Here is a 17,696-nt window from a genome sequence, read left to right on the forward strand (position 1 = left end):
TTGTCAATAAAATCTCAAGAAATTGAATAGTTTTTGTCTATCCTTTGTCTGTCCCTTTGAAGACAGCATACTCCACTGACAATTTTTTTCCCATACATATATTAGACAATATTCACATTTCATGTCTCATCAGCAGAACTTGCATTAGGAAGTTATATTTTCCTATCTAGTGTTTGGAAGTTATTAAGTTATCATTAATTATACTCTTAATTAACCACTGGATTTTGATATTTTTGGATATACTCAAAACTGCACTTCTCAGTTATATTTTAGTTTTATGTCCATTAATTCCTCAAAACATTTCCAGTTCAGTATCAGAGCAGCACGAAATATCAACGTAGCTCTGTTTTCTCACGGCCTCTGTTTGAGGAAATATCCATGTTGTTTCAAGGCTCTTTTGTTTCTCTGAAAAAAACCATCAAGCAGTCCCGGTGTTGTGACAGGAGAGCCGTGGAATGCGCTTACAGGAGTGTTTACATCGCTCCATCAACAAAGACGCAGAATGAAAGCCTAGTGACGAGATCAATTTAAGTTGGAGCAAAATCCCTTCAGTTGGGATGGCTACTAGGTCCTTTCAGTTGATATGACTTGGAGCGTCAATTATTTTCTTCACTACTATCAGCCAGTCTGATAGGAAAGTCACAAGGAAATGTGTGACTGTCTGTTCTGACACATGGGACTAACATTAACACCCACCCACTCGTGCTGTTGAGGCAGGGATTGCGTTTCTAATTGGAACATTCATCAGCAAGACAGTTAGCAACTTATCTTTCAAACAGGGACACAGAAACATCTCCTCAAGCTTCATGGCAACATTGGGCTTGGTCTGTATTGGCCACTAATGGCAGCTCCAAAACAAATATGTGATTAGAGTGAGCCTTCATCACCCAATTTCATGTTATTCAGCGGATGCTTTAGTCAAGTGTGACTTCCAGCAGTAAGTTAGCTACACAGGGCCAAGCTTTATAAAGTAGATGTTATATGCACCTCTTCACTGCTCAATATTATAACATTATGATTGAAACAGTAATTAATTGAGACCATTCAACTGAAATAATTTCATCCATAGCAGTGCAGGGTATTTTTCGAAAATGTTTATTTTTAAATAACTATTTACATGACAGCTCTGTATAAATCAAATTTGTTTTCTTACACAACAAACTTTCTCTGAAAGAAAATGTTTCAACAAGGGCAAGGTGATAAATGAATAAATCAAATTTATATAAAATAAATGGATGAAAACGCTTTTTGATGGCTCTGCGATAATCATCTTTGATGTAGGGGATGGTGTTTTCAATTCCCTCAAAAACCCCAAAACCCTGAGCTTCATTTTTCCTATTACATGACTTTACTTTAATTTGCATTATTTGCGTTTAGGACATCCATGACCTCATTGAAAAACAAATAGCTGTAGAAGAAAATGGTTGTTCATTAAGATTGTGAATTCAGGGGTAAAAAAATGCTCAGTTGAGGGCAGTTTAGAAGAGAACCTTTGAGGAAGTCAACATTATAATTTAACAGTCAGGTAAAAGATTCATGATAGGCACAAACATACACAAGCATAATTCACTTGCATCATGGCTCACATTTAACATTTCTACAGTTAAATATATTTCTGGGGCAACCTGTGTTAAGTGCCTTGAATAGGAGGAGCCCTACAGCAAGTGCCCCGCCTAGAAATCCAACCAAAATGATCTTTTTGCCTTTGCTGCTAGTACGACTCTCCATTCTAATAATGGATATGATTAGGACACATGGCAGCCAGATTAGAAAGATCACGTGAAATAAACGGGTCATGTAAGAAATTCACCAAATTCAATCACACTGAGAACATTGTGCGAAAAATGACTTAAAAACACTGTACTTTCTATTACATAACAGAACTGAGGTGGTTATAGCATCACTGCATTAAAACAGATGACAAACATTGACGCGTGTTAGAACTACCCCTTGGGTATACATAATGAATTAACCTTGAAAAGGTGCAATCAGCAGTAGCGTCATCCATTTCTGGACTTGAGAATTCTATTTATACCTCAACTTTTTACACAAACAAAAGTGGGTGGTGGACTGTGTTTTTGTTCAAACTGCTGATTGACACTTTATTCTTAATACAGAATCTTCTTACTGTCTCAGAAAGATTAACTGAATGACATGCATGTTCTGAACAGGACAACATTGTTTTAGGACCGTTTGAGTCAAATTTAGTGCATCTCTGGGGGGACCAACACTCGAAACTAGGAATCGTGAAATACTCTGTCTTCTATTGCTGCCAAGTTTCATGCATGTAAACTCTTTAATACTTCCAATAAAAGCTTGTTTCTTACTTAAAAAAACATATAAAGAAAAATATTATTTGTCTCAAAATACTATGCAGGGATTAAAGGGAGAATTAAAATTTTCTTTTAAACAACACGTCGTTGTTGTTGTTGTTTTCAACCTGAGATTAAAAACCAAGAGTTCCCCTCAGAAGAGTCAGTCAGGACAGTAGTCTTTGATTAGTTTAATCATTCAGTCTATAAGAGCCACAAAGTTTGTGACAGGATGTCCATGACGAGATCCAGACATGGGTGGGTTGGTTGGTGAGGGCAAGTCTTACTGGGCCTCAGCAAAAATCCACTGTGGTCACACCACATTAGAGCCAGGTTTGTCCGAACGCGTTCCACTTACAAAGTTATAAACCAGGAACTGCGAGGTACCGCAGTAGTGTGTGGCAAACAGTTTCCCATCGGGTGTGGGGTCTGAGAAAGCAATCTCCTCCTTGCTCAAGTAGGAGCCATAGATGAAGTTGTTCCTGTGGGAAGAAAATGTATATGAAGTTCTGAAACAAAACTACGGATTGAAATAATTTTCTGGGTGTTTTATCCACTCATTTTGCAGGTGGGAGGGGTTGCGGCACTTGAAATGGTTTGTAACAGGAATGGAGATGGCGTGGAAGTAATCAAAAGGTAAATGTGGGGATTGAACCCCCAATCTCCAGGTGGCGCAGTACATATATGTAACTGAAGCAGGAAGCAGAACCTCACAAGCTCTTATCATAGTCCGAAAAGCAGAAGCACAGCAGCATTACAATGTTGAGACTGTTGGCTCACACACTTTCTTAATTCTCGGCAAAGCCCCAGCTGTCAACCCGTTTAAATAAACACAGGACACATCCCAGAGCTGGACTGGTGAGGGAAGGTGGGGTTGTGCACAATTGGGCGGTGGGTCCTCTAAGGATGGAGGCCGAGTCACGACGGGGGGCCGGACGATTACGTCCCGGGACTACGAGCTGGGCTTGACCCATAGGCTCTGGGCTACACAACGCTGCGTTGTCGATAAAACATCGGTCCATGCCGGAGACTGACCTGAGACACTCGATCATGCGTGAGGCGATGCCCCGCCGTCTCATCATGCTGAACACCCAGATCCGGCTAATGCCACAGAGGGCCGGCTCCGGGGTGGTGGAGCAGCACCAGGCTCTCTGGCGCTCGAACATCACCTTCTCCCTCTCTGAGCCCTCAGGCCCCGCCTCCTCAATCACTCTGTAGCCCTGCGCGCGCGCACACACAAATACAATCAGGACACGCGCGAATGCAATCATAGCATGCGCAAATACGACACGGCACGTGCAAATACAATCACAACAGGCACAAATGCAATCAAGACACGTGCCAATGCAATCACAGCATTTGAAAATAGCATCAAAATCGTAACACAAACAAATACAAACAAAGCAATCTAAACACAAAAATACCATCACGACATGCGCAAATACATTCACAGGACAAGCAAATACCATCACAGTCATAGCACAAACAAATACAATCACAACCCGGGCAAATACAATCAAAACACGCGCAAATCCATTCACTGCATATGCAAATACCATTACAATCACAGCAAAAACAAAAGAAACACTGCACCTGCAAAAACCATCACGTAGGTACAACAACAGGAAATCTCCGCATTTTTAACCCCCCCATTCCTCCAGCCAACAGCCCCAACCCCACAGAGGAGCCTCCCTCACCTCCTGGATGTGTTCGGCGATGAGGCACCCAGCCACCTTCTTGTCATTGGAGATAAACAAGAAGGTTTTGGTCTGGGAGGGACACTTGGTCTCCACCTGCTGGAAACCCAGGTCATTGTCCACCATCTCCCGGATCTCCTCAACCTGACAACACAACCAACAAAACCTCAGGACCAACAAACTAGCCACGTATATGGAGGGGTAAAGCTTTGTGATTCATGCATTTAGACAGCCATCATCCCAAATGACCACCATATTCTCCATACAGTGCACCACCCTATGAGCCACTGGTCAACAATCAGTAAACTATTAACGGAAATAGGGCATCAATTTGACATGTACCAACTGTGATGTGTCAGGCTGTGGTCCAAAGCACACATACTGTACCTTCTTCAAGGCGTATTTGGGGTCGTCCGGAAGGACAAGGATGATCTTGCCATCGGGGTACTCCCCCAGAATTCTCTCCTTCTTCCAACCCTGTAGAGAACACAGAACACCATGAACTTTACAGTTTAGCAAAAGCTAAAATAGGTCCGTCGATTTCCGTGTGTTACTTGTAATGAGCCTAATCAGAGCGCTGCGAGAGAAACCTGCACGCCGAAATCAAGTATGTCCCGGCGTGCATGTTGCGCTGCCACTTTCCCCTGGCGACACACTTTGTTCCCTCTCACCACATATTTGACAGCGCTGATGAACTGGTTGTGGAACAGCAGATGCTGGGACTCGTCCTCCGTGTTGGCGGCCGAGTACAGCATCCCACACACACTGCATGTCACCGCGCCAAAGTGCTTCTGCCCTGCGTCCTGCCAGGCGACAGGCACAAAAACCGGTCAAGTTCTTACCCTGGCAGTTACAAGTTTCTTAAGAGTAGCACACATCAACCTTGGATTTGTCAACAATTGGTTCCTAACTGACTTTCTGTTTAAATAACTACATTAAATACAAATGACATTTGCTAACACACCCCTGTTACTAAAGAGAACCATTCAATGTAAGAAAGTCTGCCGTGACCGAAAGCCCGGAGCACCCACAATAATGGCTTGGTTTCCGTCTTTGTCGGCCACCTGTAGTTTCTTGATGTCTTTCTGAAGGCGTGACTCAGAGAGGGGCTGGCCATTACCTGCCGCTTCAGCGACCCCGCTGCCATGGAAACAAAAACATTGTTTAAAACAGCTCTGGGGAAAGGTTACCGCTATAACAATCATTTTGGTGGTCGCAATTTTTCGTGTAGTCCTTACGAGTCCGTGGCTTTTTCCACTGCAGTCATGGCCGTGTTCTCTCGGTTAACATCTGGGGATGCAGGTTTAATCTCAATAGCTGAGGAGATGGAAAAGTGGGATACTGTAATAATGGTACACAGAGGAAATGTGCATCGTTCCCTTTCAAACGTCTCCAATCTATTGTTGTTTGGTACAATTAGACCAGAAGAGGGCAAACTTTTTGGCTTGGGGACCCCATCAGGATTTTGAAATTCAATGGAGGGCCACATTGTTTTTGTCATTTGTTAATCATAAATCATTTGCAGGCCAGAAAAGGGCAATAATGAAAACACTCATACAGTAGGTCCATTATAATGTCTTGTTATCTTTTACTTCCCCTCAAAACTATTTTATTACCTATCGCGGGGCGGATGGAATTGCCACCTGCGGACCCCTTTTGGCCACTGGGACTTAGTTTCCCCACCCCTGAATTAGACAAACGATACGGTGCAATGTGGTTTGTGGTATGTGATAAGATACATTCAATGTTATTTTCCACTCAAATATTTAGCTAATGAGCTGGGCCTCTTTGAGATTGATCTGTCTGAGCACTCAGTCTGTGGAGTCTCTCACTCCAGTATCAGAGTGAAAGCAGGAGGGGGCAGATAAGGGTATGCTGCCTCCAATTGATCTAAATTCACATCAACCACTAGTTCATTATGCTTTTCTCAGATTAAGAGTTTACAGTGGATTGCATTAACATTAAGCCACAATCTGGAACTTAAATGTATACATTTTTTTTGTCACTGATCTACAGAAACAATAATGTAATGTTGATGATTAAAATAACATCTCTAGTGAATTAACTACAAATAAAGTAAGTAAGTATTCACCTTTGCTATGACACACTTGAATAAATTGTATTTACGTAAGTTAAAAGTATGCTTGTTCCTGAAACGTTTCACAGTAGGTCGGTGAAGCCAGCAAAGACGTGTCAAAAGGTTATATGTCGGGATTAAACCATAATTTAATTGTTTGGCATACAAACACTATGCATGGCAAAAAGCCCACTCAGCTCATCACCCCAAGTACACCATCTCCACTATAAAATCCGGTAGTGGCAGCATCATGTTATGGGGATGGTGATCATAGGCTGGGACTGGGAAAATTCAGGATTAAAGGCAAGATGTGTATTGAGTGAAATGTAAGTACATTCTAAAGGAAAACCTGTATCATTATGCATGAGAGCTCAGACTGGAGAGGTTCATATCTTTTGGCAAGACAATGATCCTGAACACACAGCCATTGCTAAACTGGAGTAGTTCAAAAACAAGTAAACCAGTGTTCTAGAATGGTTAACTATAAGCCTAGAGTTCCATCCAGTACAGAATCTCTGGCAAAACTCTAAATCTGCTTTTAACTGACAGTGCTCATCCAACTTGAGAATTTGAGCAATTTGTCCAAGAACAATAGGCACAAATTGAAGGAAACTGATGTGTAACATTAGTAGAAACTAAGCCAAAAAGACAGCTTACTGACACATTTCAGTTTGTCTAATTATCTCGTTTCAGATTAAAACAATATTTTGCACTTCCAAAGTGTTGTATATGTCATGTTAATTAAAGGGAGAGAATCTCAATTGAGGGAGTGAATTCTTATACAATCCAGCGTATTTATCTATATAAATTGCTTATGGCATTGCCAGGGAATAAATAATAACCTAGTTTTTCACCTCGGCTGAAATCAAATAGTTTATAACGTGTCAAGGTTTCTACAGAGCTCCTGCAGACCAAGCATGGTGTGGCAAAAAATTGCGATCCTCGTTATGAAATTATCATCATAACCCATCTAAACATGACCATACAAATGTATGGTTTAAATAAAACCCAATATAAGATCAGATCAGCAGGCAGCCTAGGCCAGATAAGAGTTGTGTTGGTAGTTTGATTAGTTTAGGGTCCCGCGGTCTAATGCACGTGTATCTTCAACATTTGAATAATGGACCAATACGTGTATCGCTATAATAGTAGACAATGGGGATTAGGTGTGGACCATGTGTTATAACACTGTCAAAAAAGTGAGTTATCGGATTCTGAAATACCAGGAGGCTTTTCATCACATTCTCGCTTGACAACAGGATCTCTTCGGGATTCTTCGGAGGAAGACGACACTGGTGCTACAGAATCCTGTGGAAAGGTCAGAGGTTAAAAGTGATTAATTGCATCTCCAAAAATTCAGTTTGCTATGAAAACAGCTGCATGACAATCCACATTGTTTTTAATGTCTGCATATTGGTGTCTTGCACAGGTGTTCCACAGATTTCAACAAAATACAAAAAGAACAAATCCAAGTACCTGATCTTTGCAGTCTTTTGGCATTGGGGACACTTCTGCTTTCTGCTCAGCATTAGAAGAAAGTGTTAATGCCGCCTTCTCCGCAGTTTCCAGGGTAGGGGGAGGTGTCACTGTCTCTGTCTGTACAGTGGATTCAGGCACTTCTGTCTTCTGCACAGTTTGTTGTACTGCCATCTGCACAGTGTGTTTAGAGTCCTGTTTAGGGAAAGGAGATGAAAGCGGTTATCATCGCTTTTGTGTGTGTGTAAACGTTACAAGGACGCAGGTAAAAGCATTACTTGTAGCACACTATTGCAAGTTTGTGGGTTCATATCCCATAGGGATACAAAAAAAGGTATAAATCATGGTATAAACAGCTCATGGTATAAATAGCTTTCAATAAAAAAGGTAATAGCATAAAACTCTATGCAGTGTGCAGAGCCATGTTCCAGCAGTAACCCTCCCGGCTCTACACACAAATGTCTCACCAATGGAGCAAAGGTTCAATACCAGTCTCCATATTTCACCGCTATATCTCCTGTCTATCTATGATTCCCACATTCAATACGCAGTTAAAACAAGCTTGTCTCCACTTTCCTTTCAAAAATCAAATCTATGCAATTCTAAGTAGCATTAAAACCAAGAATCTTACCTCAAGCGTGCCATTTTTGGGCACAGAAGAAGGTGACACTATAGATTTCTGCACTGTGGGTTTTGTCACTGCAGGGTTCAGAGCGATAGGACCTGTTGTCTTCTGCGCAGTAGGTCCTGTGGTCTTCTGAGCAGCAGATCCTGCTGTCTTTTGTGTTGTAGGTTCTACTGTCTTTTGTGCAGTAGGTCCCGCTGTTTTGGAACAAGTAGGCCCTACAGTGTTTGGGGCAGTAGGTCCTGCAGTGTTTGGGGCAATAGGCCCTGCAGTGTTTGGGGCAGTCGGTCCTGCAGTGTTTGGGGCAGTAGGTCCTGTAGTGTTTGGGGCAGTAGGTCCTGCAGTTTTGGGGGTAATAGGTCCTACTATTTTTTGGGCGGTAGGTCCAACTGTTTTAAGGGCGGTAGGTCCAACCGTTTTTAGGGCGGTAGGTCCAACCGTTTTTAGGGCGGTAGGTCCAACCGTTTTTAGGGCGGTAGGTCCTAACGTTTTTAGGGCGGTAGGTCCTACTGTTTTCAGGGCATTAGGTCCTACCTTTTTCAGGGCATTAGGTCCTACCTTTTTCAGGGCATTAGGTCCTACCGTTTTCAGGGCATTAGGTCCTACCGTTTTCAGGGCAGCAGGTCCTAGCGTTTTCAGGGCAGCAGGTCCTACCGTTTTCAGGGCAGTAGGTCCTACCGTTTTCAGGGCAGTAGGTCCTGCGTTTTTTGGGGCAGTAGGTCCTGCAGTTTTTGGGGCAGTATGTTCAACTGTTTTCTGCACAGTTGGTGCTACCATTTTTGGGGTTGTAGGTCCAGTTGTTTTTTGTGCAGCAGGTCCCAATGCTTTCTGCATGGTAGGTACAGCTTTCTTCTCCACAGTAGGTTTTGAGTCCTGTGGAAAGAGGGAAGTTATTATTCATTTTTTAACTATATTTTTGAGTATTTTATCACTTTTATTGGCAGGAGAGTAGGAAGGAAAGGCTGGGGAGACAGAGCAGAAAGACACAGTCAGCTGAGTGGGGACCCCATAAACAGGGGGCCCACATGTGGCCTAGCAACACATTCACATCTTCTGGGAAAATATGAATGCCTTTCTTTTCTATGCTTCTGTGGATCTACAAAGTGATAAAAAACAGATACTATTGATCAGTTAAAAGGTACCTTGGGTTTGCCATTTTTTGCTTCTGGTGTAGGTGGCACAGCTGCCCTCTGAACAGTGGGTAGTACTGCCTTAGGCACCGTGGGTTTCGGGTCGTCGTCCAATTCAAAATCATCAAAAGAGTACTTCGGCCTTACTTTGTAAGGCTTGTATTCTACCACAGGCTTGGCTTTCTGAGCTTTGAGTCCATTGGGCATCGGCGGGGGTACTGCTGGAAGAGTCCTCTTTCTAAGAGTAGGCCCTGTAGTGGGGGGCAAGACTTTGGGGGGCACGGCTTTGGGGGTCACGGCTTTGGGGGTCACGGCTTTGGGGGGCTCGACTTTGGGGGGCTCGACTTTGGGGGGCTCGACTTCGGGGATTACAGCTGGGCTGGTCGAGGCTGGGGCAGTAGACGAGGCAGCTACTGTAGGTACTGCTGGACTGGCCAAGGGGGTTGGGGTTGGTGGTGAGGCCACAGGGAAGACAGCTGCTGCTGGAGTAGAGAGTGACGGAGGGGCCACTTTAACCTCAGTCTCTGGAAACATCTTCTGATTGGCCTGATCAGATTTCAGCTTCTTGACCATGGTCCAGGACATTTTCTTCTCCCTCTGCAGCTCCACCTGCCGCAGCCTCTGGAACCTGGTAAGTTTCTTCTTTTCATGGATTTTCAGGGGCACCGTCACTTGGCTGATAAAGAAGCGTCGCTGTGGTGGCTCCGGAACTGGGGGCTTGGCTTGAACAGGCTGCTCAGCAGGAACTGCTACTGGAGTTGAGGGCCCCTTGGGAACGGCAGCAGTTAGAGGGACAGGAACAATATTAGCCTTCGTGTCAGGCTGTGCCCATTCTGGCTCCTCGCTAGGTTCAGCCTTAACTGTCACAATCCGCTCCAACTCCTCCTCCTTTACCTCCTTAGCCTTAAACAACATGGTGTCGGTGGCGATATCGTCTGCTATCTCCTCACATAGAGCCAGAAGGTTGAGGCGCCTGTTTGCTTTTTTTGAGGCAGCTGCCTTTTGCTCAGCTAGCGCTGCTAGTCTGGCTTTGGTCCGTGCCTGGGGGTTCATTTGCTGTTTCTTGGGTTTATCTGTAATACTCGGTGTCTTTTTAGCAGCTTCCTTCTTTGCGCCATTTGTGCCCTCTTGGTTTGTTGAACTTGTGCCTTTCTTTCCAGCACCATCTTCAGGTTTACCTGAATGGCAATCTTCCACATGCCCTTTGGTGGGCTGCACTGTCTTCTCTGGCACCACCTTAGAGTTGTCTATGATATCCAGACCACTATCCATGTCAACATAATTCTCTCCCACCACCTCTACAACACAATGGCCAATCTCCATGTCCTCCACAATAATGGGGGTCTCCAAGTCTAACAAACGACCAATGCTCTCAGTCACGCCAACATCATTGTCACCTTTCAAAACTTCTAAAGAATCCTCTTCTAGAAACTCTTGGACATTTGAGCGCATTGTATGAGATAAGGGGTGTTGGCAAAGACTGGACTCCTTTAGAGAACTAAAAAGTGCTTCAAGGCGTGGAGACTTTATTTTAGTACTTGACTCTAAACCTTCCCCCACTTGATCTGCTGGGGTGGCCATATAATCTTTTTGTGTTTCCTGTGTTTCACTGGTCTGCAGCATTGGTTCTGAGACATAATCTAAAGTACCCTTAGAAGCTACTTCCACAGATGGAGACATTTGTTCAATATCAAGCTTGGTGTCAACACACTCACTTCCTCGATCTGCACAGCTAGACATGGAATCATCCTGCACCTCCTGCATCTCAATGTATATCTGATTCACCTTTTCAGGATTCACCAGTTCAGGTAAAGGATGTGAAACCCCTCCTGCTTCTATAAATTGAGAAACATTTATATCTGTATCAGGCTTGGGGGCTACACTCTCACTACACTTGGTCATGGGACCTTTACAAATATAATCTGTAGGGATGGCCATTAAATTGTCCTGCATTTGCTGTGACTCACTGCTTTGTATCACTAGTTCAGGCAATAAATCTGAAGGCTTCTCTGGAGATGCTTCTGAAGATGAAGACTTCATATGTGCTTTAAGGTTGGTGTCTACACTCTCATCCTTAGTCGTGGTCATGTCACCTTCACTAACTTCATTTGTAGGGATGCCCTTGAAATCTTCCTGCACTTGTTGTGACTCACCGCTATGCTTCACCTGTACAGGTAAGGAATTTGAAGGCTCCTCTAACGGTACTTCTGCAGATAGAAGAGACCTCATATTAGCATTAAGCTTGGTGTCTACACTCTCCCTAGTGGTGGTCATTGGACCCTCAGTAATTTCATCTATGAGGATGGCCTTCAAATCTTTTTCCATTTGCTGTGACTCACTGCTCTGCTTCACCTGTTCAGTTAAGGAATCCAAAGTTTCAAAAGATGTTTCTATACATGGTGGAGTCATGAAATTCACATCAAGCCCGCTAGCTACACTCTCATTAGGCGTGGTCATGTCCACCTCACTAACTTCACCTATAGGGATTATATCGGTATCTTTCTGCATTTGATGTGATTCACTGCTCTGCTTCACCTGTTCAGTTAAGGAATCTGACGTTTCAAAAGATGTTTCTATACATGGTGGAGTCATGAAATTCACATCAAGCTCAGTAGCTACACTCTCATTAGTCGTGGTCAAGTCCACCTCACTAACTTCACCTATAGGGATTATATCGGTATCTTTCTGCATTTGCTGTGACTCACTGCTCTGCTTCACCTGTTCAGTTAAGGAATCTGAAGCTTCAAAATATGTTTCTATACATGGTGGAGTCATGAAATTCACATCAAGCCCGGTAGCTACACTCTCATTAGGCGTAATCATGTCCACCGCACTAACTTCACCTATAGGGATTATATCGGTATCTTTCTGCATTTGCTGTGACTCACTGCTCTCCTTCACCTGTTCAGTTACGGAATCTGAAGCTTCAAAAGATGTTTCTATACATGGTGGAGTCATGAAATTCACATCAAGCTTGGTAGCGACACTCTCATTAGGCGTGGTCATGTCCACCTCACTAACTTCACCTATAGGGATTATTTCTGTATCTTTCTGCATTTGCTGTGACTCACAGCTTTGCTTCAACTGTTCAGGTAAAGAATCAGAAAGCTCCTCTAAAGATGCTTCTTCAAATGGAGAGGACTTCTTATTTCCATTAAGACTGGTATCTACATTCTCATTCGTTTCGGTCATGTCACCCTCACAAACTTCATCTGTAGGGATGGCCTTCAAATCTTCCTGCATTTGCTGTGACTCACTGCTCTGTTTAACCTGTACAGGTACGGTATCTGAAACCTCTTTTGAGGATGATTGTATAGATGGAGACTTGATATTTAATTTAACCTTGGGGACTATACTCTCACTAGTTGTGGTCATGGAACGCTGACTAACTTCAACAGGGATGGTGTTGGAATTTTCCTGCATTTGCTCAGATTCACTGTTCTGCTTCACCCGTTCAAGTAAAGGAACTGAAGCTTCATGTGAACATGCTTCTAAAGAAAAATACTTTATATTTGTATCAAGCTTGGTGTCTACACACTGCCTAGTCGTGGTCACTGGATCCTCAATAACGTCATCCATAGGGATGGTCATGGAGCTCTCTGAAATTTGCTGTGACTCACTGCTCTGCTTCACCTGTTCAGATAAGAGGTCTGCAGCATCCCTTGAAGATGCTTCTATAGTTTCAGACTTCATACTTACATATAACTTGGTGTCGAGACACTCACTAGTCTGAGTCAATGGACCCTCATTAACTACATCTTCAGAGAAGGTCATCAAATCTCCCAGCATTTTCTGTGACTCACTGCTCTGCTTCACCTGTTCAGATGAGGAATATGAAGGTTCCTCCAAAGATGCATCTGCAGATGGAGACTTCATATTTGCATTAAGCTTGGTATCTACACTCTCACTAGTCAGAGTCATTGGACCCTCACTAACTTCATCTGCATGGATGGTTATTGAATCTTCCTGCATTTGCTGGGACTCACTGCTCTGTTTCACCTGTTCAGATGAGGAACATGAGGGTTCCTCTGAAGATACATCTGCAGACTTCATATTTGCATTAAGCTTGGTGTCTACCCTCTCACTAGTTGAGGTAATTGGACCCTCAAAGACTTCTGTAGGGATGGTCATTGAATCTTCCCGCATTTGCTGCGACTCACCACTCTGTTCCACCTGTTCAGATGAGGAACATGAAGGTTCATCTGAAGATACATCCACAGACAGAGACTTCCTATTGGCATTAAGCTTGGTGTCTACACTCTCATTAGTCAGAGTCATTGGACCCTCACTAACACCATCCGTAGGGATGGTCATGGAATTTTCTTGCATTTGCTGAGAATCACTGCTCTGCTTCACCTGTTCAGGTGAAGAATGTGGCGGTATCTCTGAAAATGCATCTAGAAATGGAGACTTCACATTTGCATTAAGTTTGGTGTCTACACTCTTACTTGTTGTGATCGTTGGACCCTCACTAACTTCTGCAGGGATGGTCATTGACTCTTCCTGCATTTGCCGTGACTCACTGCTCTGCATCACCAGTTCAGGCAGGTGGTCAGAAGCTTCCTTGTAGGATGCATCTGCAGATGGAGATTTCATATTTGCATTAAGCTTGGTGTCTACACTCTCACTAGTCAGAGTCATTGGACCCTCACTAACTTCCTCTGCATGGATGGTCATTGAATCTTCCTGCATTTGCTGGGACTCACTGCTCTGCTTCACCTGTTCGGAAGAGGAACATGAAGGTTCCTCTGAAGATACATCTGCAGATGGAGAATTCATATTTGCATTAAGCTTGGTGTCTACACTCTCACTAGTTAAGGTAATTGGACCCTCAATGACTTCTGTAGGGATGGTCATTGAATCTTGCTGCATTTGGAGTGACTCACAACTCAGCTTCAACAGTTCAGGTAAGGGTTCTGAAGCCTCCTGGTAAGATTCTTCAATTTTCATCTCCACTTCTCTTGATTTCATCACAGCCTTCCTTTCATTTTCCTCACTATCGCTTTCAGAATCACTACTGCTGCTATACGCTACTAGGCCTATAACTGGGGGAGATATCTTTACATCAACATTAGTTTCTAAGAATTCATGAACTTTATCCTCAGGGGTGGTCAAGGAATTTTCCTGCATCTCTTGTTTCTCAGTGCTCTGTTTCAGTAGTTCCAATACAGGGGCTGTATAAGTGTAATGAACATCAATCTTGCTATCTACACACTTAACTTCATTTGTTGGGGTAGACATTGAATCCTCCAGATCACACTGCTGCTTACTGCTTTGCTTTACCTGTTTAGGGTCTGAAAAAATCTGTTGTTCTCCTAGCTTGGTCTCTACACTCTTATTAACTTGATATGCCATTAAGTTCAAAGAACCCTCCTGGTACTCACTGATTAGTTTAATCTGTTCAGGTACAGGGTCTGGAGAAATAAGTGGTTCTCCAAGCTTGCTCTCTACACTCTCAGTCATTTGATCTTTAGGGGTTGTCATTGAATTATCCTGTATGTTCTGCTCATCATCACTTGGCCTTCCTTGAACATGTACAGGGTCTAGAGAAATCAACTGTTCTCCAAACTTGGTCTCTACACTTTGAATAAGTTGACAAGCTGGTGATGTCACAAAATCTTCCTGGTTCTCATGGCTGGTCTTTACCTGTTCAGGTACAGGGCCTGGTGAAATAAGTGGTTCTCCAAGCTCGCTCTCTACACTCTCAGTAATTTGATCTGTGGGGGTGATTACTGAAGTTTCCTGAACTTCTTGTTTCTCACTGCTTGACTCGACCTTTTCAGGTACAGGTTCTGGAGAAATACATTGTTCTACAACCTTGGTCCCTTCACATCCATTATCCTGCACTTCTGGTTTAGTCACAGAATCCTCCTGAACTTGCTGGTTCACACTGCTTGGCTTTACCTGTTCAGGTACAGGTTCTGGAGCAGTAAGTTGTTTTCCAGCCTGCGTGTCTACACTGTCATTAACATCATCTGTAGGTGAGGTCATAGAATCACCCTGCATTTCACAGCTCTGGTTCACATGCTCACGGTTAGAGTCGGAAACCTTCTCCGTGGATGCAACAGTAGGTGAAGGGCAAGATGCTTTTGTGTCAGGTTTAGTCTCTATACTCTCAGTAATGTTATGGGTAGGTATGATCCCAGAATCTTCCAGAATTTCCTGCTTCTCAATGCCCTGGTTCAACTGCTCAGGGACTGGGAGTAAAATGTTTGCAGGGCATGTGTCTATAGCCAGAGGACACACTGTTTCTGAATCAGGCTTGGTCTCTAGTCTCTCACTCTTTTTATCTGTAATAGAGGCCGTAAAAGTATCCTGCACCTCAAGGTCCTCACTGCTCCGCTTCACCAGTTCAGATTGCAAAGGTTTGGAGGAAACATCAGTTTCCACCTCCACATTTCTTTGGCTCTCTGGGCCTCCTGTGGACTCTTTGAATCGTTTCCTTTCCATTCCCTCGATTTCTCTTTCAGAATAACTACCCCGTGACGCAGGAGGTATAACATAATTGTGATCCATCTGCACAGGGTCTGAGGCCAGTTCTGCTTCGTTTGGGTTGGACAGCAACCCTTTACGCTTACCTCTATCCCCATTAGAGTATTTTCTGATGCAATGGGGTTTGCGAGTTCTGATTAGCTCCTCGACTGACTCTGTGGAAACGGTGTTGCAGATCTTGGCAGGTCTTTTTAGGGTTCCTTTGGAAATGGGATTTGTTGAGGAGGCACTTGTGGTTTTAAGCAGCTTGGCATTCTTAGCAGAGGGATTGGACTTGGTCCTGGGGTTGGCCTTTTGGGTTTTGGAGGAATGGAGGCTTGACTTTGATGGTTTCTTTCCATCTTTTAGTTGTGCTGGTAGCTTTCTCTTATTCCTCCTCTGCAAAGGTGCTGCTCTGTGGGGATTGCTTGATGTTGCCGGGGCTGGTGTTGTTTTGTTGGATGGCACGGCCGCTTCATTCTGATCCACCTTTCTTCTCTTAGCTTGAGGATCCTGAGAAGATTCTTGTCTTTTAGGGGCAGGCATTCTGTGAAGAAAAAGTATTTTGTATATTAAGTTGTTTTAATATAAAATTGCTTTTATCCAAAGTGAATGGCTATGGTGTGTGCAATGCAACATATGCATGGCAGTAGGTAAATGTTTTTGTTGTAATACATTTCAAAAGAATAACAATTACATCCTCAAGAGCGTATAATAACTCTAAATTTGCCAATTAGCTATCTGTGCTCCTGTGCCAAATCATAACGTTAGCTATCAGTTAGCCAGCCAATTACATATTTGCGAGATAACTACATTAAGACCATCTAAAAAGTACTTAATCAAAAAGAGATATAACCTTGTGGTTATGGTTCTAAGTAACTAGAATCCTGTATAACCTACATAAGCTATAAATAATTGGAGTTTGCTTGCCTGGTGCTATTATTAATAAGCGCAACAGCAAAATAACGTTAGCTGGCTACAGTAGACAACGACCAGCTACAACAATAACAAGAAAGCGAGATCGCTAACTAGTGACTTCAATTGCCAGACCTCCATCCATTCACGGTGTAGGTTACGATTAGCACTCTAGTTTTTGATTAATCAACTGCATGCGAACCACTTCGCTTTTAAGGCCAAAGATAACGATACACTTGAGAATAACAGCCTAGCGACAGCGTCGTAGCGAGCTAGCTAACGTTAGCTAGAAATGTGCAATACGCAAACGAAAATGTTCAACTAAATCATGCTCAATTATTTATAATAATTAGTGATATAATATAAACATTACACAATCACATTCGTTACTAAAACTCACTTTGAGGTTTTGTTTTCCAACAACAGCTGTTTTTTTCCTTTTCCTGTGAATCAAGACTTGCTGTACTTCCGGAGCCAAAATGCCGGAACTGATCAGGCGGGGCTATGGTGCGTTGAGAGTGTCAAAATAAGTGACACGTTATCTTGCAAATATTGTACTGCTGTCAGAGGAAACACAAAATAATATAAAATTCCTTCAGTCATTCGCCAAATGTACAAACAAATATGTATCAAAGTTATGGATTTGTAAAGGACTGCACGGCTTTCTATGAGCAGGGTGTAGTAGTCAGGATCAATAGAACAAGTCATACTTTCTAATAAACGTAACTGGCAGACTGGGACAACAAATTGCTTTATATTTTTCCTTGAGGCCCCCTGTATGACCAATATTTTCATTATTATTTCCAACAACAACAAACGACTAGTTTGAAAAGCCTGTATGCCTAAACATTGACAAGCCAATTTGACATTAGCTGGAATTGTCAAATGGTCAGTTCACCCCTGACACGTGTTGACATTGAAGATTAATTTGCCATTTCAAGTTACTGAAGACCATAAGTATTTACTTATAGAAGGACCATTACCAGTTATATT

The 17,696-nt window shown here is 43.1% G+C and overlaps 1 protein-coding gene across 2 annotated transcripts; it reads right to left on the reverse strand.

Annotated features, from left to right (window-relative positions):
* Positions 1-1,092: 1,092 nt before the first annotated feature.
* Positions 1,093-17,210, reverse strand: LOC105019393. 2 transcript variants are annotated; one of them, XM_034289328.1, is made up of 13 exons: positions 17,104-17,210; positions 13,142-16,335; positions 9,330-12,958; positions 8,194-9,060; positions 7,563-7,757; positions 7,310-7,394; positions 5,248-5,326; positions 5,041-5,149; positions 4,681-4,812; positions 4,397-4,486; positions 4,010-4,153; positions 3,348-3,532; positions 1,093-2,794 (listed from the first exon to the last, which is right to left on the reverse strand). In XM_034289328.1, the coding sequence occupies exons 2-13, from the start codon at positions 16,332-16,334 to the stop codon at positions 2,626-2,628; spliced, it is 8,877 nt and encodes a 2,958-aa protein (XP_034145219.1). In that variant the 5' UTR covers position 16,335; positions 17,104-17,210; the 3' UTR covers positions 1,093-2,625. The 2 variants fall into 2 exon arrangements, with proteins under 2 accessions (XP_034145219.1, XP_010883850.4); XM_010885548.5 differs by having other exon boundaries at positions 9,330-16,335.
* Positions 17,211-17,696: the final 486 nt, after the last annotated feature.

Source organism: Esox lucius, chromosome 21 (genome assembly GCF_011004845.1).
Source record: "Esox lucius isolate fEsoLuc1 chromosome 21, fEsoLuc1.pri, whole genome shotgun sequence".
In the NCBI taxonomy this organism is placed as follows: domain Eukaryota; kingdom Metazoa; phylum Chordata; class Actinopteri; order Esociformes; family Esocidae; genus Esox; species Esox lucius.

Coding starts and splice junctions, on each gene's coding strand:
- LOC105019393 (XM_010885548.5), bottom strand. CDS start 16,334: ATGCCTGCCCCTAAAAGACAAGAATCTTCTCAGGATCCTCAAGCTAAG. Junction 9,061..9,329: donor CAAAAAATGGCAAACCCAAG/GTACCTTTTAAC, acceptor CTCTTTCCACAG/GACTCAAAACCTACTGTGGA. Junction 5,327..7,309: donor ATGTGATGAAAAGCCTCCTG/GTATTTCAGAAT, acceptor CCATCTCCTCAG/CTATTGAGATTAAACCTGCA.